This window comes from Hordeum vulgare, chromosome 6H (genome assembly GCF_904849725.1).
Source record: "Hordeum vulgare subsp. vulgare chromosome 6H, MorexV3_pseudomolecules_assembly, whole genome shotgun sequence".
Lineage (NCBI taxonomy): Eukaryota > Viridiplantae > Streptophyta > Magnoliopsida > Poales > Poaceae > Hordeum > Hordeum vulgare.
In genome coordinates, this window is record NC_058523.1 from 65,319,075 (window position 1) to 65,342,109 (window position 23,035).

The 23,035-nt window shown below is 45.5% G+C and overlaps 1 protein-coding gene across 1 annotated transcript; it reads right to left on the reverse strand.

The window, feature by feature from the left end:
* Window positions 1–252: 252 nt before the first annotated feature.
* On the reverse strand, window positions 253–3,057 carry LOC123404240 (exocyst complex component EXO70A1-like). The gene has a single exon (XM_045098153.1). The coding sequence runs from the start codon at window positions 2,743–2,745 to the stop codon at window positions 736–738; it is 2,010 nt and encodes a 669-aa protein (XP_044954088.1). The 5' UTR covers window positions 2,746–3,057; the 3' UTR covers window positions 253–735.
* Between the last annotated feature and the right edge of the window lie 19,978 nt (window positions 3,058–23,035).

A 23,035-nucleotide genomic window follows, 5' to 3' on the forward strand; every position in this document is an offset into this window, starting at 1 on the left:
AGCCAGCCCTCCATATGAATGCCAGCACAAACCATGCCTGGTTTCAGCTTAACCTGAAAATCTGGGACAAAAGTGCGAAAACAAAGACTAGCAGCAAGTTGTAGTCTATTCTATGATACATCTACAGCAATATCATGCAAGAGAAACTGCTGAAGGATCGATGCATTGTGATTACATCATTTCTTTCCATGGGAGTCCAGCACTGTGAGCAGAGAAAACCAGGAACCGAAGCAATCAATTAGCTCCTGCCGGTACTTGAAACTCTAGTTTTGCATATATGTTGCAGACTGGAGCTCAACTTGTAACACATGTAACCCAGATAAAAAATGTCTACAACCATCCTAAATTACAACCAATTTTACATACACCGCAAGCCATTTAAATATCCTCCAGTCACCAAAGAGGTTCCTGAACAGAACACTACATGGTCCTAGAGATACTGATAGATCCACAGAAAGAAGGTAGGAAGTGGAGGAGAAGGTTACTTGGGCGACATCTCAACCACAAGTAAATGCTCCAGCAGTCTTCTACTCTTCTGCTCACCATCAATAAGAGCTTATTGTTCATATGCCAGCAGACAGCAATGCCCTCATCACAGGTCCATTATTACATGCCGCTTCCAGCACGGCGGATGACTTAGCCGACTGGTGAAAAATAAACTGGTCTCCCTTATCCAGTTATTTCATAAATTTTATAACCATTCTCTTGGTTCCTCAACTGTTTTCTCAACTGAGGTTATTTCACTGTGGAAGCACTCCGATACATCCCCGTCATTGCACTAGTAATCTTGCCATTGGAGTGCCCAATCTGGAAGCTCCCGGACCTCCTGGGACGGGGCGCGAAGAGCGATCCAAGCATCTTTTCCAAACCATCGACAGTGTATTTCACATACTTGCTAGCACTTGCATCCTGCTCTACGAGCGGCCCATAGTTCTGCATGTAACTCCGGTAAGGGGGAACTATTGCCTGTATCACAAGATCACATGTCTCCCTCCTCAAGTCCTTGTCCGGTATGATCCATGCTGATTGTTCTTGAAACATGTCACTGAATCTAGCGTTGAAAGTTTTAAGGCGCTGCTTCACGAGGTCCTTTGCCGTGGCCCGTCCCTTGGAGAACAAGATCAGGCCCTCCCGGTTGAGCAGCGGCGAAAGCGCCCCCCAGCTATCCCTCATGAACACCGTCAGATAGAAGTCCTTAAACTTTTCATGGTCCCTGATCCACACATCACCCAGGAGTTCAGCCAGCTTAGTAGCCTTCACGTGCTTATAGAAATGCCAGCGTGTGTTCATCATGAAGATGTATGACTGAATCTTATTCCCATACGCCTTCGACCAAACATCAAAGTTGGCTTCAAGGGCCTTAACAATGTTAAGCACTGCGACAGCGAGCATCTTGTCACTGAACACCTCCTTGCGCCAGCTGCGGTGGATGATGAGCACCTGTGCAAGCACAGACCTGTATTTCTCACCAAGGAGACGGTTGCAGTACTCAACAATGAAAGTGACCAGGCGTGGCACACCCCCATCGGCTGGGGGAGGCATGTGTCGCTGCAGCTCCACCTGCACGATCAACTCCTCAAAGATCTCAACAGAGCCATCCACCAACAGCTTCACAAGGTCCCTTGTCTGGCACTGAATATCCGCACACACCTTTCCGCCGAACAGCCGGTTGAAATCCAACCTCAGCTTATTCAAAGAATCAAAGACCTCGAGCAAACGCAGGAGTTTGATTGGGTCTTTCTTAGCGTCCGCAGCGGCACGACCGAACCTCAAGAAATCAAGAACACTAGCCCGTGAAGCTATCTCGGCGAAGCACACTGATGCATCATCCTTGTGCTGCCCAAACACCTTGGCGCAAAGCTGACGCTCAGACTCGAGGAGGCGGCGCACCACAAACTCCAAATGCCGCCCCCACAACTCAACACCAGGGCCCAACGCCTGGGCGTCATCGGCCGGATTGTGCAGGTAATCGAGGCCGAGAGCATGGAGGCTGGCGGTCACCACGCCACCGCGTGCGTCGGCATACAGAGAGATGCACCGGTCTTGCCAGCCATTGGCCAAGAGGCGGTCGAGAATCGGGCTGAGCTTGCGGACGGCGGCGGCCGGGACGCGAGGCGGCGCGGTGGACGCGGGGGTGGCGCCCTGCTGGTGCATCGCGAGCGGCGTGGAGTGCTCGGCGAGGAGGCGCCGAAACTCGGCCTCGAGCAGGTCGAGCGCGGCCGCCAGGAGGCCGCCGTCGAGGTACCCGGATGGCTTCCTGAGCCCGTCCAGCGCGACGGCGACCTCGGCGAGGAAGCGCGGGTCAGCGAGGTCGTGGTCGCCGAGGTACTCGACGATGTCGGCGAGCCACTCGGCGGCGAGGCCGCAGTTGGCCGAGAGGAACCGCAGGGCCTCCTCGAGGCGGGCGAGCACGGCGAGGTAGCCGGGGAGGTCCCGCGCGGCGGCGCCGGGCTCGAGCAGCGGCGGCTCGAGGCCGTGCACGGCGTCGAACACCTTGAGCACGGCGGCGGCGGGGCCGACGGCGCGGTCGATGTGCGGGCCCGCCGCCGCGAGCTCCGCCATCGGCGCCCGGATCGGGCGCACGGCCGCCTCCAGCGCCGGCAGCGCCGCCTGGATCTCCTCGAGCCGCGGCCCCCCGCGCGTCAGCGCCTGCCCCATCGCGCACGACCGCTCCAGCCCCGCCCGCAGCGACCGCGCCGCCGCCGCCACGCTCGCCGCCGCCCTGTCGTCCACGTCCTGATCCATCGCGCCGGGCAAGAGAGAGAGAGAGAGCCTCACGCGCCGCTCCGGCGGGGAGCGCAATGAGGGAGCGTGATCCTGGAGGCCGGATCCCCTCCCTCTCCCCCCTATCTCTCTGCTCGCGATGGAAACGGCTGGGGGTTTCGTCGGGTTTAGGTTGGGAGGATGTGCGCAGCGGAGGGCGAAGGGAAAGCGGAGGAAAAAGGGAGGAGGGAGCGATGAACTTTTGGCTTTGGGGCGGGGCGTATGCAGTTGCAGTGCACGGGCAGAATGCCGCGACAATTTTCGGAGTCGTTGATTGACAGGAGGATGATGGCGCTTGCTTGCGTTTTCGATTTGGTGATGTCAGAGGAGATTTAGAGCATCCAAAGCCCAAAGGAACGGACTGCGGTCGTCAACGAGCTGAAGCCGGTTTTTTACACTATTTTATTTTACCATGTGTTCACTGACGCAGGGCACATGCGCTAAACCACCAGTTTCTTTTCTTCCCTTTGCTAGCACAGCTTGGGACGTTCCCTTGCCACCGGTGCTCCTCGGATACTCCCGTGTCTCAAAAATCAATTTCGGATGTCTCAAAACAATTTGAAATAAACATGAATGCTCAAAGATATGTGTGTACAACATCTAAAAAGATCAAATCCAAACTTGAAATACGCCCCTCCCTTTATGAATTCCCGTGCCCCCGCGTGACGACATCAAGGTCCGCCTTTTCACCCTACCCTTCTGTTTGGGTTCTGTTGTGGACGACAACGTATCGTACATGCAGTATGCAACAAAGATGACAGACGAAAAAAAATACCGACGAAATCACTCCATGTATTGAATGAAAATCGTTCGATCCAAGGACACCTTCAGCTAGAACATTCAATGTGGACAAACTTACTGTTAACAGAAAACGCAATCTAAAGAGGCCTAGCAGCCTGTTTTGATGGGTCTCTTTCCATATGTGAGTAAAAAGCAAAAAAAACCCAAAAAAATCCAAAAAACAACAAAAACAATTGAAAATGACGAAGAAAAAGGAACTCCTTGACGTGGAAAAAGGCTATGGATTTGTCACGAGACCTTAAATGAATTTTTGATATGACCATAAGTTAATTTGCCATGATATGAACTAAATGGCCTATATAAAAAGGAAAATGTCAATAATGTGTCGTGGCTCAGTAATAACCTGAAAGAAAATGCTATGAATTTGCCATGAGACCTTAACTGAATTTGCCATATGGCCATAACCTAATTTTCCATGTTATGAACAAAATAACCTATAGGAAAAGAAAAATGTTAAGAATGTGACATGTGGCAATAATAGTATTTGCCGTATGAATGTTCAAAGATATGTGTGTACGAGCTCTAAAAAGGTCAAATCCAAACTTAAAATACGCCCCTCCCCTTATGAATCCCCCTGCCCCCCGCAAGCCCTCCATTCGTCGTCCTCACCAGCGAGCACCACAACTTAACACCGGCGACCTCACTGTTAACATCATGGCTACAACGTCGTCCTCTTCTAGCCCCTATTTGACCCTAACCCTAGCTGGTGATGGTCTGATGGTGATGGTGATTGTCTCACTTCCAAGTATGGTGATGACTATCTATCTTAGTCATGGCTTGTTAGAGGATTTATGATTATGTGGATTGCTAGCAAATTTAACTTACGGAGTGATCACTTGTACTGGCTAGATTGATTCTGAACTTCTATCAAAGAAGGAATGGAATTTTAACTCTGCAAACATGATGTATTTCCCTATTCGTGTGACAAGGTTTGATTTGATGCCTTAGCAGTGGTGGAGCCAGAAAAAAATCAATTAGGGGGGCCAAATGTGTGTTAGTATCGATAGGAGGGGCCAAGTATTAGTAATCTTCATAAAACTTCTTCAAATTTGAAGCAAAATACAGGCTGTTGGAAATATGCCCTAGAGGCAATGATAAATAGTTATTATTATATTTCTTGTTTAAAGATAATCGTTTATTATCCGTGCTATAATTGTATTGAATGAAAACATAGATACATGTGTGGATAAATAGACACAACAATGTCCCTAGCAAGCCTCTAGTTGGCTAGCCAGTTGATCAAGGATAGTCAAGGTTTTCTGACTATGTGCAAAGTGTTATTGCTTGATAACTGGATCACATCATTAGGGGAATCATGTGATGGACTAGACCCAAACTATAAACGTAGCATATTGATCGTGTTATTTTATTGCTATTGTTTTCTGCGTGTCAAGTATTTGTTCCTATGACCATGAGATCATATAACCCACTGGCACCCGGAGGGATACCTTGTGTGTATCAAACGTCACAACGTAACTGGGTGACTATAAAGGTGCTCTACAGGTATCTCCGAAGGTGTCCGTTGGGTTAGTATGGATCAAGACTGGGATTTGTCACTCCGTGTGACGGAGAGGTATCTCGGGGCCCACTCGGTAATACAACATCACACACAAGCCTTGCAAGCAATGTGACTAAGTGTAAGTCACGGGATCTTGTATTACGGAACGAGAAAAGAGACTTGCGGGTAACGACATTGAAATAGGTATGCAGATACCAACGGGCGAATCTCGGGCAAGTAACATACCGAAGGACAAAAGGAATGACATACGGGATTGCCTGAATCCTTGACACTGAGGTTCAACCGATAAGTTATTCAGAGAATATGTAGGATCCAATATGGGCATCCAGGTCCCGCTATTGGATATTGACCGAGGAGTACCTCGGTGCATGTCTGCATAGTTCTCGAACCCGCAGGGTCTGCACACTTAAGGTTCGGCGATGTTTTATTATAGTTGAGTTATATGTGTGGTTACCGAATGTTGTTCGGAGTCCCGGATGAGATCACGGACGTCACGAGGGTTTCCGGAATGGTCCGGAGACGAAGATTGATATATAGGATGACCTCATTTGATTGCCGAAAGGTTTTCGGACATTGCCGGGAATGTACCGGGAGTGACGAATGGGTTCCGGATGTTCACCGGGAGAGGGCCAACCCACCCGGAGAAGCCTATAGGCCCTAGGGGTGGCGCACCAGCCCTTGGTGGGCTGGTGGTAAAGCCCAATAAGGCCTATGCGCAAGAGATAAGAAAATCAAAGAGAAAAGAAAAAAAGAGGTGGAAGGGAAGGGAAGGACTCCACCTTCCAATCCTAGTTGGACTAGGATTGGAGGTGGACTCCACCACCTCCTTGGACGGCGCACCCTTGGGGTCTTGGGCCCCAAGGCAAACCTCCACTCCCCTCCTCCTATATATAGTGGAGTTTTAGGGCTGATTTGGGACAACTTTTGCCACGGCAGCCCGACCACAAACACCACGGTTTTTCCTCTAGATCGTATTTCTGCGGAGCTCGGGCGGAGCCCTGCAGGAGTAGATCCTTCACCACCACCGGAGCGCCGTCACGCTGCCGTGGAACTCATCTACTTCTCCATCTTGCTTGCTGGATCAAGAAGGCCGAGATCATCGTCGAGCTGTACGTGTGCTGAACGCGGAGGTGCCGTCCGTTCGGCACTAGATCGGAGCGGGTCGTGGGACGGATCGCGGGACTGTTCGCGGGGCGGATCGAGGGACGTGAGACGTTCCACTACATCAACCGCGTTTATTAACGCTTCCTGCTGTGCGATCTACAAGGGTACATAGATCCAAATCTCCTCTCGTAGATGGACATCACCATGATAGGTCTTCGTGCGCGTAGGAATTTTTTTTCCCATGCGACGTTCCCCAACAGTGGCATCATGAGCTAGGTTCATGCATAGATGTAATGTCGAGTAGAACACAAAGGGTTTTGTGGACGGTGATGTTTGATTTTCTACCCTCCTTGGTCTTTTCTCAATTCGGCGGTATTGTTGGATTGAAGCGGCCCGGACCGACATTAGTCGTACGCTTACGAAAGACTGGTTTCATCGCTTGACATGCAACCTCGTTGCATAAAGATGACTCGCGGGTGTCGGTTTCTTCAACTTTAGTTGAATTGGTTTTGACTGAGGCGGTCCTTGGAGAGGTTAAATAGCAATTTTCACATCTCCGTTGTGGTTTTTGCGTAAGTAAGATGCGATCTACTAGATACCCATTGCAACCACGTAAAACATGCAACAAGAATTAGAGGACGTCTAACTTGTTTTTGCAGGGTATGCTTGTGATATGATATGGCCAATGACGTGATATGATATATTGGATGTATGAGATGATCATGTTGTAATAGTTAATATTGACTTGCACGTCGATGGTACGGCAACCGGCAGGAGCCATAGGGTTGTCTTTAAACTAACGTTTGTGCTTGCAGATGTGTTTACTATATTGCTAGGACGTAGCTTTAGTAGTAATAGCATGAGTAGCACGACAACCCCGATGGCGACACGTTGATGGAGATCATCATGATGGAGATCATGGTGTGGCGCCGGTGACAAGAAGATCGTGCCGGTGCTTTGGTGATGGAGATCAAGAAGCACATGATGATGGCCATATCATGTCACTTATGAATTGCATGTGATGTTAATCCTTTTATGCACCTTATTTTGCTTAGAACGACGGTAGCATTATGAGGTGATCTCTCACTAAAATTTCAAGAGGAAATTGTGTTCTCCCCGACTGTGCACCGTTGCTACAACTATACAAAATAGCATTATGAGGGAAGGGAAGGACTCCACCTTCCAATCCTAGTTGGACTAGGAGTGGAGGTGGACTCCTCCACCTCCTTGGCCGGCGCACCCTTGGGGTCTTGGACCCCAAGGCAAGACTCCCCTCCCCTCCCTCCTATATATAGTGGAGTTTTAGGACTGATTTGAGACAACTTTTGCCACGGCAACCCGGCCACAAACACCACGGTTTTTCCTCTAGATCGTATTTCTGCGGAGCACGGGTGGAGCCCTGCAGGAGTAGATCCTTCACCACCACTAGAGCGCCGTCACGCTGCCGGGGAACTCATCTACTTCTACGTCTTGCTTGTTGGTTCAAGAAGGCTGAGATCATTGTCGAGCTGTACGTGTGCTGAACGCAGAGGTGCCGTCCGTTCGGCAGTAGATCGAAGCGGATCGTGGGACGGATCGCGGGACGGTTCGTGGGACGGTTCGCGGGGCGGATCGAGGGACGTGAGGACGTTCCACTACATCAACCGCGTTTCTTAACGCTTCCTGCTGTGCGATCTACAAGGGTACGTAGATCCAAATCTCCTCTCGTAGATGGACATCACCATGATAGGTCTTCGTGCGCGTAGGAAATTTTTTGTTTCCCATGCGACGTTCCCCAACACAGGTATTATACTACACTTCCACGGTCATGGGGGAGCCATGCCTCCTGCGAGTCCCTCCTAATTTTGCCACTCTGCCTTAGGCCTGTTGGCAATGCAAGTGCCTATTTTTATTGAAATTACTATTTCCTATGGAATCTCCACAAAATCACTATATAAGCATGGAAAAATGTTAAATCTATATTGTATTTGTTTTTGAACTTAACAAATCTACTATATACTCCTAATATCAATGGTCGTATTTAAGCATGCCATTGTGAATGGTCGTATTTGGTGAGACACCTATAAATTCGTCCCCGCTCGGGATCGAACTCAGGTGGGTTGGCTGGCCACCGCCGAGCACAACCACTGAGATACGACTCAGTCCTCACTCTTCTTGCAATATGAGGTACTACTACAAAGTCTGTGTTGAAGTTTTTCAGTTGACTAGTGGCAGTCTGCCAGAATGCAAGTTAGGATAAACTAATGACTTAATTATGAATGGCTACATGCATGACCTGGGACTCGGGAAACTGAAAATTAAGTATGCTTCTTTGTTTAATTTACCCAATGTGAAGTGTTGGTTCTGATTAAAAATGATAAGCGAGAGTGCACTTCAAGTACTTTGATCTCATGGTGCTACTACTAAGTACTTGCATTAGTTCTACTACCAAGTACTACGAAACCGGGATTGTACTAGTGCTGGATTGGATGCTACTTGCTGCATTTTGTTGCTCCTGCAAGCCGATGATGTGTGATTAAGAAAGAATGATGCATTTCTGTTGTTAGCGATTTCTTCTCTCATGCAATTTATACGCGACAAATTAGCTCCAATGTTTAGAGATGACAAATAACTCTTTCTTTTTACAAGAGAGAGAGAGAGAGAGAGAGAGAGGTGCTGAGTACGATAATTTTCAAGTGTAATATTGGTTCATCTCGTATATGTTCTATAGTACAAATTGTTATTTACTAAACAAGATTAAGTTTCACTGTAGTTAACTTCTAAAATTATTTTCAACAGTTCACTTCTGAAATTATTTCAGTTACAAACATGTTACGTTTGTACTGTAGTAAAGAGAAATTATTTCAAGAATCACTTGTTCAGGACAGTACAAACATGTTATGTTTCGTTAACTTTTGTTCAATGATACCCTATGAAGTTAGTGTTTATTTGACCTTATTTCTGTGTTGTCACCTTTCCAAAAAAAATCATGCTAGTGCTTCTTAGAAAGTAATGTAAATGTTGTGTTCGAGTGCAATGACAACAAACTTGACATGCACCACAATTTGTTTTCGTTAGTTGCTCGGGCCACTAGTGAGCCACCCCTATTTATCAGCCGAGGGAGCTTGTCCATCTCTTTTTGATTCATTAGGTTCATCTCTTTTTGTGAGTCAGATGCATATATTCACCATATCTATCACCTCTCTTTGGTTCGAATGCAAGCAAATTCATGGAACTTCTATTGTTAATAGTAGCAACATTACCTTGTTTTCTTATCCTGTACGGCTGCTAATTATGTAAAGTCGAGACAAAAAATGCTTTTGCTGCTGCTAATTATATTACATTCAGTTACAATACGATCATATGACTGATCATATTTCTTTGGTTGTTTTGTTCAAATACCCTCACCTCAAGACGTCATTGGCTCTAGTTTAATTTATGACTAGCTTAGCTAACTTGGTCCATTTCCGTTGAACTTAATCTATGTAATGGACCTTCCTAACTTGTTCTCCCTTCATGGACCTTGCAGACTTTTCCATGCTCCTCCACCATCAGCCTCCTTAACCTCGACCGAAGTGCTGGCCTTTTATTCGGTAAGATGTAACTTTCGGTTAATTCTCCATGAGTGTTGGTGGAACAATATAGTAGGGATGTTTGTTTCTATATTATATATATGAATGGTTATGTGTTATCTTACATGTCCTTGGTATATTCTATTTTCATAGAGACCTACTGCTTGGATTCTTGTTGGGGTGGACGAGTTGCATCCGTCTTGGGATCCAGTTGTCACGCCTAACTTTGGTAATGTAGACAAGCTCTTTGTTAGAGCATATTTCTCCATATGTGGTTTTGGTAATTGATGAAAATACCTATGGACTAATAGTTGCCTTAAGTTATATTCGAAGGATTTGTCCATAGGCACTTCTTGAAGTCCATTTGTTGGTGTCAATGAGTTTATATGATGACCAAGGTGGTATTCAAGGTATTATCCAAAGATTGGTCATAAAGACACAAGGTTGATCAAGACTAAGCAAAGAGTAAATCAAGATGATCAACACACAAAGTGTACAAGATGTACCGAGAGGGATCAAGTGATCCCATGGTATGGTAAGCATTGTCCATAACGCTTTTGTGTACTAACCCATGGCCGTTGTGAGAGTTCTGTGTGGGGTTAGGTGTGTCTCCATGGGTTTGCATCAAGAGGAAGATATCATTCAACCTATGAAGGATGACATCAAGTGGTGATCGTCATCAAGATTGCGGTGTGCAAGTTCAAGTGGAGCATCACAAAGATATCGTGCTTGAAGCTTGTCGTCCATTGTGGTGGCAATGGACTTGTGAAGATGTGCTGAAGAGTGGCTCACCCATAGTGAGTATGGGAGAGCAATCAACTAGTCTTCGTCAAACCAACGCAATCAAGAAAGGTGGTCCATCTTGAGGAAGCCAAGATCATCATCATCTAGCTCAAGAGGACTAGGTGCAAGGTATAGGTTTGCCCTTGATAGGTTTTCTGTTTTAGGATAGATTGTCGTACTTTCAAGGGGGGGCTCTCAAGTGAGTAGCTTGATCGTATCGTTCGTTGAGAGCTCAAACCATTTGCATCCTTGCATCATACATCTTGGTTCTTGTTTGGTGTTTCTCTTTGTTAGTTTTAGAGCTCATGGTCATCTTCATGACAAGCTCAAGTTCATCGAAAACGGAGTCCATATGCATCTTCTATGATGTTTTCGATGTTGGGAGTTTTTACCGGTCTTATTCGAGGAAGAGTTCTCTTCATTTTCTTATGGGACTTTTATCACTTGCTTCTTATTGATATTTCTATCAAGATTGTGTTATACCATGTCATTAGCTTTCTAACAAACTTTGTTTCGTTGAATTCGGAGCCCGTATGCGAAAGTTAAGGTAGTTTTCTGTGAGAAGCGGTAGTATCGCTTGTGCCGAGCATCTTTTTTGCCTCAGCATGGTTGGTGAACTACCGAGCGGTAGTACCGCTCCCACGAGCGGTAGTACCGCTCCATCGGACTTTATTTGCGCACCCTTTTTTCCTCAGCATGGCTGATGAACCTACCGAGCGGTAGTACCGCTCCCATGAGTGGTAGTACCGCTCTATGCGGGCTGTGAAGCATAATGGTTGGATTTTTCCCCACCTATAAAAGGGGGTCTTCTTCCCCATTGAACCTTATCCATGGAGCTCGAGTTTGCCCCCATTGTTGACCGTCTTCGAGCTTTCTAACTCTCAATCCCTCCAATGATCCTTGCTAGTTCTTGAGGGAAAAGAGAGAGGAGATCTAGATACACATTTCCACCAATCACTTTCCCCTCTAAGTGAGGGAAACCCCTTGGGTCTAGACCTTGGAGTTCTTCGTGTTCTTCTTCGTTCTTCCTCTTATTTTCCTCCCTAGCATTAGTTGCTTTGGTGAATTTGGGAGAGAAGGACTTGAGCAATCCGTGTGCCCTTGCCATTGCATTTGGTGCATCGGTTTGAGTTCTCCACGGTGATACGTGAAAGTGAGAAGTTGAGAATCTTATTACCCTTGGGTACTTTGTACCCCTAGAAGCTTGGTGGTGCCTCGGAGCTCAATCATTGTGGTGTAAAGCTCCAGGCAAGCGTCGAGGTCTCCAATTAAGTTGTGGAGATTGCCCCGAGTATTTGTGGTCACCTCGAAGCCATATGCCATTGTGGTGAAGCTTCGTGGTGTTGTTGGGAGCCTCCAATTAAGTTGTGGAGATTGCCCCAACCTTGTTTGTACGGGTTTGGTGACCGCCCTCAATGGTCCCTTAGTGGAATCACAACATCTTGCATTGTTTGAGGGCGTGATACGTCCATTTTGCATCATGCTTTCATGTTGATATTTATTGCTTTTTGGGCTGTTATTTCACTTCACGGGACAATACTTATGCCTTTTCTCTCTTATTTTGCAAGGTTTACTTGAAGAGGGAGAATGCCGGCAGCTGGAATTCTGGCCTGAAAAAGGAGCAAAGTTGATATACCTATTCTGCGCAACTCCAAACGCCGTAAAAATCAACGAGGATTTTTTTCGGGATTTATAAAAAATACTAGGCCGAAGAAGTGACACAGGGGCGCCAGCAGGTGGCCACAAGCCTGCTAGGCGCGACCACTAATACATCTCCAATGTATCTATAATTTTTGATGGTTTCATGTTATTATCTTGTCAAACTTTGGATGTTTTGCATGCCTTTTATATATTTTTTGGGACTAACTTATTAACTCAGTGCCAAGTGCCAGTTCCTTTTTTCCATGTTTTTGACCCCTTTCGGAGGAGGATTTCGAACGGAGTCCAAACGGAAGAAACTGCCAAAAAGATTTTTTCCAAAACAGAAAAACATCGGGAAGCCGGAGAATCAGGGCAGGGGGCCTGCAGGGACCCCACAAGCCCTCATGGCGCGGCCAGGGGGGCCCGCGCCTCCTTGGCCTGTGGGCTCCCTAGGCCACCTCCGCCCTAGGTTTTGCGCCTATATATTCCCTAAAATCCCAGAAAAAACCAGGAGATCATCGAAAGTACTTTTCCGCCGCCGCAAGCTTCTGTCTCCGCAAGATCCCATCTGGGGCACGTTCTGGTGCCCTGCCGGAGGGGGGATTCGGATACGGAGGGATTCTTCATCAACACCATGACCTCTCCTATGATGCATGAGTAGTTCACCATAGACCTACGGGTCCATAGCTAGTAGCTAGATGTCTTCTTCTCTCTCTTGGATCTTCAATACAAAGTTCTCCATGATCTTCATAGAGATCTATCCGATGTAATCTTCTTTTGCGGTGTGTTTGTTGAGATCTGATGAATTGTGGATTTATGATCAGATTATCTATGAATCTTATTTGAGTTTCTTCTGATCTCTCTTATGCATGATTTCATATCCTTGTAATTCTCTTCGAGTTGTGGGTTTTGTATGGCCAACTAGATCTATGATTCTTGCAATGGGAGAAGTGCTTGGTTTTGGGTTCATACCGTGCGGTGACCTCACCCAGTGACAGAAGGGGTAGCGAGGCACGCCTCGTGTTGTTGCCATCAAGGGTAAAAAGATGGGGTTTTCATCATTGGTTTGAGATTATCCCTCTACATCATGTCATCTTGCTTAAGGCGTTACTCTGTTCTTCATGAACTCAATACACTAGATGCATGTTGGATAGCGGTCGATGTGTGGAGTAATAGTATTAGATGCAGAAAGTATCGGTCTACTTGTCTCGGACGTGATGCCTATATGTATGATCATTGCCTTAGATATCGTCATGACTTTGCGCGGTTCTATCAATTGCTCGACAGTAATTTGTTCACCCATCGTGATATTTGCTATTTTGAGAGAAGTCTCTAGTGAACACTATGGCCCCGGGGTCTACTCCACACCATATTTTCAGCCTTACACTTTTACTTCGTTGCACTTTCCGTCTTCAGATCTCACTTTGCAAACAATCTTGAAGAGATTGACAACCCCTTTGAAACGTTGGGTGCAAGCTTGTTTGTGTTTGTGCAGGTACTCTGGACTTGACGAGACCCTCCTTCTGGATCGATACCTTGGTTCTCAAACTGAGGGAAATACTTACTGCTCCCGTGCTGCATCACCCTTTCCTCTTCAAGGAAAAAACCAACGCAAGCCCAGCCTCCGTCAACGTGTCAATTTCTGGCGCTGTTGTTTGAGAAGTAGCAGAAGGATTTCTGGCGCCGTTGCCGGGGAGGAAGATCAAGTCAATAACTCATCCAAGTAGGTGTCGCAAACTCATCTTTTGCATTTAGTTTGTTTGCGAGTTGCCTCTCATTTTCCTCTCCCCCACTTCACCAATTTTCCTTTTTCGTTTGCCTTTTCGTTCTCCTTTTTCTCGCTTGCTCTTTGTTCGCTTGTGTGCTTGCCCGCTTGCGTGCCTGCTAAAACCCGAATGGCCCAACCAAGGGATTTTGATGCTCACTATGCGAAGTTAGAAGAGATTGAAACTAGTGTTAAAGGCTTCATGTCTACACAGTTTGAATACAACATTTACTTTCGTAGAGAGCTGAAGGAGCAAAATTCTTTTCTGGCTTTTATGAGCAGAGAAGTTGATGATATGGCCAAGGAATTCCTTGCGCTGAATTCTCAGTTTGCTCGTCTTGAAAAGTTGGTAGGCCAGATTTCTGATAAGCAGGCTACTTTAGTCAATAAAATGGCTGCTAAACCTGAAACTCGTGATGAGAATCATGAAGATCTTAAAGTGCTTGGTGTGACTCCCACTGAATCTTTGTTTTCTTGTGTCAAACCTAATGATTATGGGGCTGGATATGAATCCACTTTGGTTGAAAAGTTCCCCAATGATTTAGAGTCCATCTATCTTGATGCTAAAAGCATTGAAAGTGGAGTAGAAGATGTTAAAACTTTGAGTAGTAATGAAATTACTACCGTGGATTTCAAGGAATTTAATTATGATAGTTTCTCCTTGATTGAATGCATTTCTTTGATGCAATCCATGTTAATCTCTCCGCACGCTTATAGCCAAAACAAGGCCTTTACCGATCATATCGTCGAAGCTATGATAAAATCTCTTGAAGAGAAACTTGAATTGGAAGTCTCTATCCATAGAAAGCTTCATGATGAGTGGGAACCTACCATCAAAATCAAAATCAAAAACTATGAATGCAATGCTTTGTGTGATTTGGGTGCTAGTGTTTCTGCGATTCCAAAGTCTTTATGTGATGTTCTGGGTTTCAATGAGATTGAAGAGTGTTCTCTTAATATGCATCTTGCTGATTCTACTATCAAGAAACCCATGGGAAGGATCAATGATGTTCTTATTATTGCAAATAGGAACTATGTACCCGTGGATTTCATTGTGCTTGACATTGATTGCAATCCTACATGCCCTATTATTCTTGGTAGACCTTTCCTAAGGACTATCGGTGCTATCATCGATATGAAGGAAGGGAATATTAGATTTCAATTTCCCTTAAGGAAGGGCATGGAACACTTTCCTAGAAAGAAAATAAGATTGCCTTAAGAATCCATGATGAGGGCCACTTATGGTTTGAGCACCAAAGACGACGATACATGATTCTATCGCTTTTATGCCTAGCTAAGGGCGTGAAACAATAGCGCTTGTTGGGAGGCAATCCAATGAATTTATCTTTTTCTTTCTGTTTTGTTGCGTCCACACCATCACAATTCTGTTGTGATTGTGTTTTTTGTGTTTCTTCTTGTGTTTGAGCCAAGCAAAACCTTTATGACTAGTCTTGGTAATGGTTGTTTGATCGTGCTGGAAAAAGATAGAAACTTTTCGCTCACGACATGATTTTTCATTTTTATTCAGAAAGAGATTTTGAGTTGATTCTTTTTTTTGCTGGTTGATATGATTTTTGCCCAGGCCTTCGTAATTTTTCAGATTTTGTGAGGTACCAGAAGTATACGAAGTACACAGATTGCTACAGACTGGTCTGTTTTTGACAGATTCTGTTTTTGTTGAGTTGGTTGCTTGTTTTGATGAAACTATGGTCAGTATCGGGGGTACTAGCCATGGAAAAGTGAGAATACAGTAGACCAACACCAATATAGATAGAATTCAAGGTTGCTACAGTACCAAAAGAAGTGGTAGTTTGTTTTCTTGTGCTAATGTTATCACGAGTTTTTGTTTAAGTTTTGTGTTGTGAAGTTTTCAAGTTTTGGGTGATGTTTCATGGAAAAAGAGATACGAAGTGGAAAGAGCTCAAGCTTGGGGATGACCAAGGCATCCCAAGCCAAATTCAAGGACACCAAAAAGCCTAAGCTTGGGGATGCCCCGGGAAGGCATCCCCTCTTTCGTCTTCAATCCATCGGTAACACTACTTGGAGCTATATTTTTATTCACCACATGATATGTGTTTTGCTTGGAGCGTCTTGTATCTTAGGAGTCTTTTCTTTTTGTTGTGTCACAATCATCCTTTCTGCACACCTTTTTGAGAGAGAGATACATGCACTCATCGTGATTTTGCTAGAATGCTCATAGTGCTTCACTTATTTCTTTTGAGCCAGATACTTTTGCTCTATGTGCTTCACTTATATCTTTTAGAGCACGGCGGTGCATGATTTGGTAGTTGGCTTATGCTATTAAAGTAGTCCCAAATGTGATAGGTACCCAAAGAGGATGCAAAAACCTCCATCTTCATGTGCATTGAGTTGAAAGAGAAGTTTTGATTTCTCTCAATTAGTTTTGAGACGTGGATTTGGTAATATTAAGAGCTATGTTAATAGGGTGTTGTGAATCTAGAAATACTTGTGTTGAAGTTAGTGATTCCCATAACATGCACGTATGGTGAATCGCTATGTTTGGAAGTCGGAGCATAATTGATCTGTTGATTGTCATCCTTTGTGTTGAGGTCGGGATCGCGCGATGGTTAACAGCTACCAACCCTTCCCCTCGGAGTATGTGTTTAACACTTTGTCTCGATTACTAATAAAAACTTTCACAACAAGTATGTGAGTTCTTCATGACTAATGTGAGTCCATGGTATAGATGCACTTTCACCTTCCACCATTGCTAGCCTCTCTAGTGTCGCGCAATTCTCGCCGGTGCACAAACCCACCATATCCCTTCCTCAAAACAGCCACCATACCTACCTACTATGGCATTTTCATAGCCATTCCGAGATATATTGCTATGCAACTCCCACCGTTCTGTCTCATGACTTGTGCCGTCACTCTCATATTACCATTACATCATCGTAAGATAGCTAGCGAGATGTTTCAACGTCACATGCCATGCTAGATCGTTGCACATCCTGGTACACTGCCGGAGGCATTTCTTATGGAGTCATCATCATCGTGAGCTTTGAGCTGTGAGTAAATAAAAGTGTCATAATCATCATTATTAGAGCATTGTTCCATGTGAGAAAAAAAGATGCCAAAGAGCCCAAAAACAAAAAAAGGAGAAAAAAAGAGGCCTAAGAGCCCAAATGAAAAAAAGAGAAAAAGAGAGAAGGGACAATGCTACTATCTTTTTCCACACTTGTGCTTCATAATAGCACCAAGTTCTTCATGATTGAGAGCTTCTTGCTTTGTCACTACCATATGCTAGTGGGAATCTTCATTATATAACTTGGCTTGTATATTCCAATGATGGGCTTCCTCAAAATTGCCCTAGATCTTCGTGAGCAAGCAAGTTGGATGCACACCCACTAGTTTTCCTTTTGAGCTTTCACATACTTATAGCTCTAGTGCATCTCTTGTATGGCAATCCCTACTCATTCACATTGATATCTATTAATGGGCATCTCCATAGCCTTTTGATACGATGAGTCAATGTGACCATCTCCTCCTTTTTGTCTCACAACCACCACGACACTCTATTCCACTTATAGCGCTATATCCATGGCTCACGCTCATGTATTGCGTGATAGTTATAAAAGGTTTGAGAAAGTAAGAGTGCAAAAACAATTACTTGGCTAATACCAGGGTTGTGCATGATTTACATTAGTTGTGTGAGGATGATGGAGCATAGCCATACTATATGATTTTGTAGGGATAACTTTCCTTGGCCTTGTTATTTTGAAAGTTCATGATTACCTTGCTAGTTTACTTGAAGTATTATTGTTTTCATGTCAATAGCAAACTATTGTTTTGAATCTTACGGATCTGAACATTCATGTCACGTGAAATAAGTTGCAAAGGACAACTATGCTAGGTAGCATTCCACATCAAAAAATCATTCTTTATCACTTCCCTACTCGAGGGCGAGCAGGAGTTAAGCTTGGGGATGCTTGATACGTCTCCAACGTATCTATAATTTTTGATGGTTTCATGCTATTATCTTGTCAAACTTTGGATGTTATGCATGCCTTTTATATATTTTTTGGGACTAACTTATTAACTCAGTGCCAAATGCCAGTTCCTGTTTTTTCCATGTTTGTGACCCCTTTCAGAGGAGATTTTGAAACAGAATCCAAATGGAAGAAAATCCCCGAAAAGATTTTTTTCGTAACGGAAGAAGATCGGGAAGCTTGAGAGCCAAGGCAGGGGAGCCCCAGGGGCCCCACAAGCCCTCACCCCGCAGCCAGGGGGGAGGCCGCGACCCACAGGCTTGTGGGCCTCCTGGACGCCCTCTGCCCCAGGGGTTGCGCCTATATATTCCCTAAAAATCCCAAAAAAATCAGGAGATCATCGAAAGTACTTTTCCGCCGCCACAAGCTTGTGTCTCCGCAAGATCCCATCTAGGGCACATTCTGGTGCCCTGCCGGAGGGGGGATTCGGATACGGAGGGCTTCTTCATCAACACCATGACCTCTCCGATGATGCATGGGTAGTTCACCATAGACTTATGGGTCCATAGTTATTATCTAGATGGCTTTTCTCTCTCTTGGATCTTCAATACAAAGTTCTCCATGATCTTCATGGAGTCTATCCGATGTAATCTTATTTTGCGGTGTGTTTGTCGAGATCCGATGAATTGTGGATTTATGATCAGATTATCTATGAATCTTATTTGAGTTTCTTCTGATCTCTCTTATGCATGATTTCACATCCTTGTAATTCTCTTCGAGTTGTGGGTTTTGTCTGGCCAACTAGATCTGTGATTCTTGCAATGGGAGAAGTGCTTGGTTTTGGGTTCATACCATGCGGTGACCTCACCCAGTGACAGAAGGGGTAGCGAGGCACGCATCATGTTGTTGCCATCAAGGGTAAAAACATGGGGTTTTCATCATTGGTTTGAGATTATGCCTCTACATCATGTCATCTTGCTTAAGGCGTTACTCTGTTCGTCATGAACTCAATACACTAGATGCATGCTGGATAGCGGTCGATGTGTGGAGTAATAGTAGTAGATGCAGAAAGTATAGGTCTACTTGTCTCGTACGTGATGCCTATATGTATGATCATTGCCTTAGATATCGTCATGACTTTGCGCGGTTCTATCAATTGCTCGATAGTAATTTGTTCACCCACCGTAATATTTTCTATTTTGAGAGAAGCCTCTAGTGAACACTATGGCCCCCGGGTCTACTCCACACTATATTTTTAGCCTTACACTTTTACTTTGTTGCACTTTCCGCCTTCACAGCTCACTTTGCAAACAATCTTGAAGGGATTGACAACCCCTTTGAAGCGTTGGGTGCAAGCTTGTTTGTGTTTGCGCAGGTACTCTGGACTTGATGAGACCCTCCTTCTGGATCGATACCTTGGTTCTCAAATTGAGGGAAATACTTACTGCTCCTGTGCTGCATCACCCTTTCCTCTTCAAGGGAAAAACCAACGCAAGCCCAGTCTCCTTCAACGTGTCAATTTCTGGCGCTGTTGTTTGAGAAGTAGCACGAGACACGCATCGTGTTGTTGCCATCAAGGGTAAAAAGATGGGGTTTTCATCATTGGTTTGAGATTATAGCTCTACATCATGTCCTCTTGCTTAAGGCGTAACTCTGTTCGTCATGAACCCAATACACTAGATGCATGCTGGATAGCAGTCGATGTGTGGAGTAATAGTAGTCGATGCAGAAAGTATCGGTTTACTTGTCTCGGAGGTGATGCCTATTTGTATGATCATTGCCTTAGATATCGTGATGACTTTGCGCGGTTCTATCAATTGCTCGACAGTAATTTGTTCATCCACCATAATATTTGCTATTTTCAGAGAAACCTCTAGTGAACACTATGGCCCCCAGGTCTACTCCATACCATATTTTCAGCCTTATACTTTTTCTTCGTTGCACTTTCCGCCTTCAGATCTCACTTTGCAATCAATCTTGAAGGGATTGACAACCCCTTTATAGCATTGGGTGCAAGCTCTTTTGTGTTTGCGCAGGTACTCTGGACTTGACGAGATTCTCGTACTGGATTGATACCTTGGTTCTCAAACTAAGGGAAATACTTACTGCTCCTGTGCTGCATCACCCTTTCCTCTTCAAGGGAAAAACCGTCGCAAGCAAGATAAGTAGCAAGAGGAATTCCTGGCATTGTCGGGGAAGGACTTTTGTTGCCGTAGCAGAAGAATTTCTGGAGCCGTTTCCGGGGAGGATCAAGTCAAGAACTCATCCAAGTAGGTGTCGCAAACTCATCTCTTGCAGTTACTTTATTTGCCAGTTGCCTCTCGTTTTCCTCTCCGCCACTTCACCAATTTGCCTTTTTCGTTTGCCTTTTTTCCGTTTGCCTTTTCGTTCGCCCTTTTTCTCGCTTGCTCTTTGTTTGCTTGTGCGCTTGCTTGCTTGCCGAAGTCACCATGTGTATGTTGGAATTATGCCCTAGAGGCAATAATAAATATGGTTATTATTATAATTCCTGTATCAAGATAATAGTTTATTATCCATGCTATAATTGTATTGAATGAAGACTCATTTACATGTGTGGATACATAGACAAAACACCGTCCCTAGCATGCCTCTAGTTGGCTAGCCAGTTGGTCAATGATAGTCAGTGTCTTCTGATTATGAACAAGGTGTTGTTGCTTGATAACCGGATCACGTCATTGGGAGAATCACGTGATGGACTAGACCCAAACTAATAGACGTAGCATGTTGATCGTGTCATTTTGTTGCTACTGTTTTCTGCGTGTCAAGTATTTATTCCTATGACCATGAGATCATATAACTCACTGACACCGGAGGAATGCTTTGTGTGTATCAAACGTCGCAACGTAACTGGGTGACTATAAAGATGCTCTACAGGTATCTCCAAAGGTGTTAGTTGAGTTAGTATGGATCAAGACTGGGATTTGTCACTCCGTGTGACGGAGAGGTATCTCGGGGCCCACTCGGTAATACAACATCACACACAAGCCTTGCAAGCAATGTAACTTAGTGTAAGTTGCGGGATCTTGTATTACGAAACGAGTAAAGAGACTTGCCGGTAAAGGAGATTGAAATAGGTATGCGGATACTGACGATCGAATCTTGGGCAAGTAACATACCGAAGGACAAAGGGAATGACATATGGGATTATACGAATCCTTGGCACTTAGGTTCAACCGATAAGATCTTCGTAGAATATGTAGGATCCAATATGGGCATCCAGGTCCCGCTATTGGATATTGACCGAGGAGTCTCTCGGGTCATGTCTACATAGTTCTCGAACCCGCAGGGTCTGCACACTTAAGGTTCGACGTTGTTTTATGCGTATTTGAGTTATATGGTTGATTACCGAATGTTGTTCGGAGTCCCGGATGAGATCACGGACGTCACGAGGGTTTCCGGAATGGTCCGGAAACGAAGATTGATATATAGGATGACCTCATTTGATTACCGGAAGGTTTTCGGAGTTACCGGGAATGTACCGGGAATGACGAATGGGTTCCGGGAGTTCACCGGGGGGAGGGGGGGGGGCAACCCACCCCGGGGAAGCCCATAGGCCTTGGGGGAGACACACCAGCCCTTAATGGGCTGGTGGGACAGCCCACAAGTGCCCTATGCGCCAAGGAGAAGAAAATCAAGAGAGAAAAAAAGGGGGAGGTGGGAAGGAAGGGGGACTCCCTCCCACCAAACCTAGTCCAACTCGGTTTGGGGGGGGGGAGAGTCCTCCCCCTTGGACTCGGCCGACCCCCTTGGGGATCCTTGAGCCCCAAGGCAAGGCCCCCTCCCTCCCACCTATATATACGGAGGTTTTAGGGCTGATTTGAGACGACTTTTCCACGGCAGCTCGACCACATACCTCCACGGTTTTTCTTCTAGATCGCGTTTCTGCGGAGCTCGGGCGGAGCCCTGCTGAAACAAGATTATCACCAACCTCCGGAGCGCCGTCACGCTGCCGGAGAACTCTTCTACCTCTCCGTCTCTCTTGCTGGATCAAGAAGGCCGAGATCATCGTCGAGCTGTACGTGTGCTGAACGCGGAGGTGCCGTCCGTTCGGTACTAGATCGTGGGACTGATCGCGGGATTGTTCGCGGGGCGGATCGAGGGACGTGAGGACGTTCCACTACATCAACCGCGTTCTCTAACGCTTCTGCTGTACGGTCTACAAGGGTATGTAGATCACTCATCCCCTCTAGTAGATGGACATCACCATGATAGGTCTTCGTGCACGTAGGAAATTTTTTGTTTCCCATGCGACGTTCCCCAACAGTGGCATCATGAGCTAGGTTCATGCGTAGATGTCTTCTCGAGTAGAACACAAAAGTTTTTGTGGGCGGTGATGTGCGTTTTGCTGCCCTCCTTAGTCTTTTCTTGATTCCGCGGTATTGTTGGATTGAAGCGGCTTGGACCGACATTACTCGTACGCTTACGAGAGACTGGTTTCATCGTTACGAGTAACCCCCTTTGCTCAAAGATGACTGGCAAGTGTCGGTTTCTCCAACTTTAGTTGAATCGGATTTGACCGAGGAGGTCCTTGGATGAGGTTAAATAGCAACTCATATATCTCCGTTGTGGTGTTTGCGTAAGTAAGATGCGATCCTACTAGATACCCATGGTCACCACGTAAAACATGCAACAACAAAATTAGAGGACGTCTAACTTGTTTTTGTAGGGTATGATTGTGATGTGATATGGCCAACGATGTGATGTGATATATTGGATGTATGAGATGATCATGTTGTAATAGAAATATCGACTTGCACGTCGATGGTACGGCAACCGGCAGGAGCCATAGGGTTGTCTTTATACTAACGTTTGTGCTTGCAGATGCGTTTACTATTTTGTTAGGATGTAGCTTTAGTAGTAATAGCATGAGTAGCACGACAACCCCGATGGCAACACGTTGATGGATGATCATGGTGTGGCGCCGGTGACAAGAAGATCGTGCCGGTGCTTTGGTGATGGAGATCAAGAAGCACGTGATGATGGCCATATCATGTCACTTATGAATTGCATGTGATGTTAATCCTTTTATGCACCTTATTTTGCTTAGAACGACGGTAGCATTATGAGGTGATCTCTCACTAAAATTTCAAGACGAAATTGTGTTCTCCCCGACCGTGCACCGTTGCTGCAGTTCGTC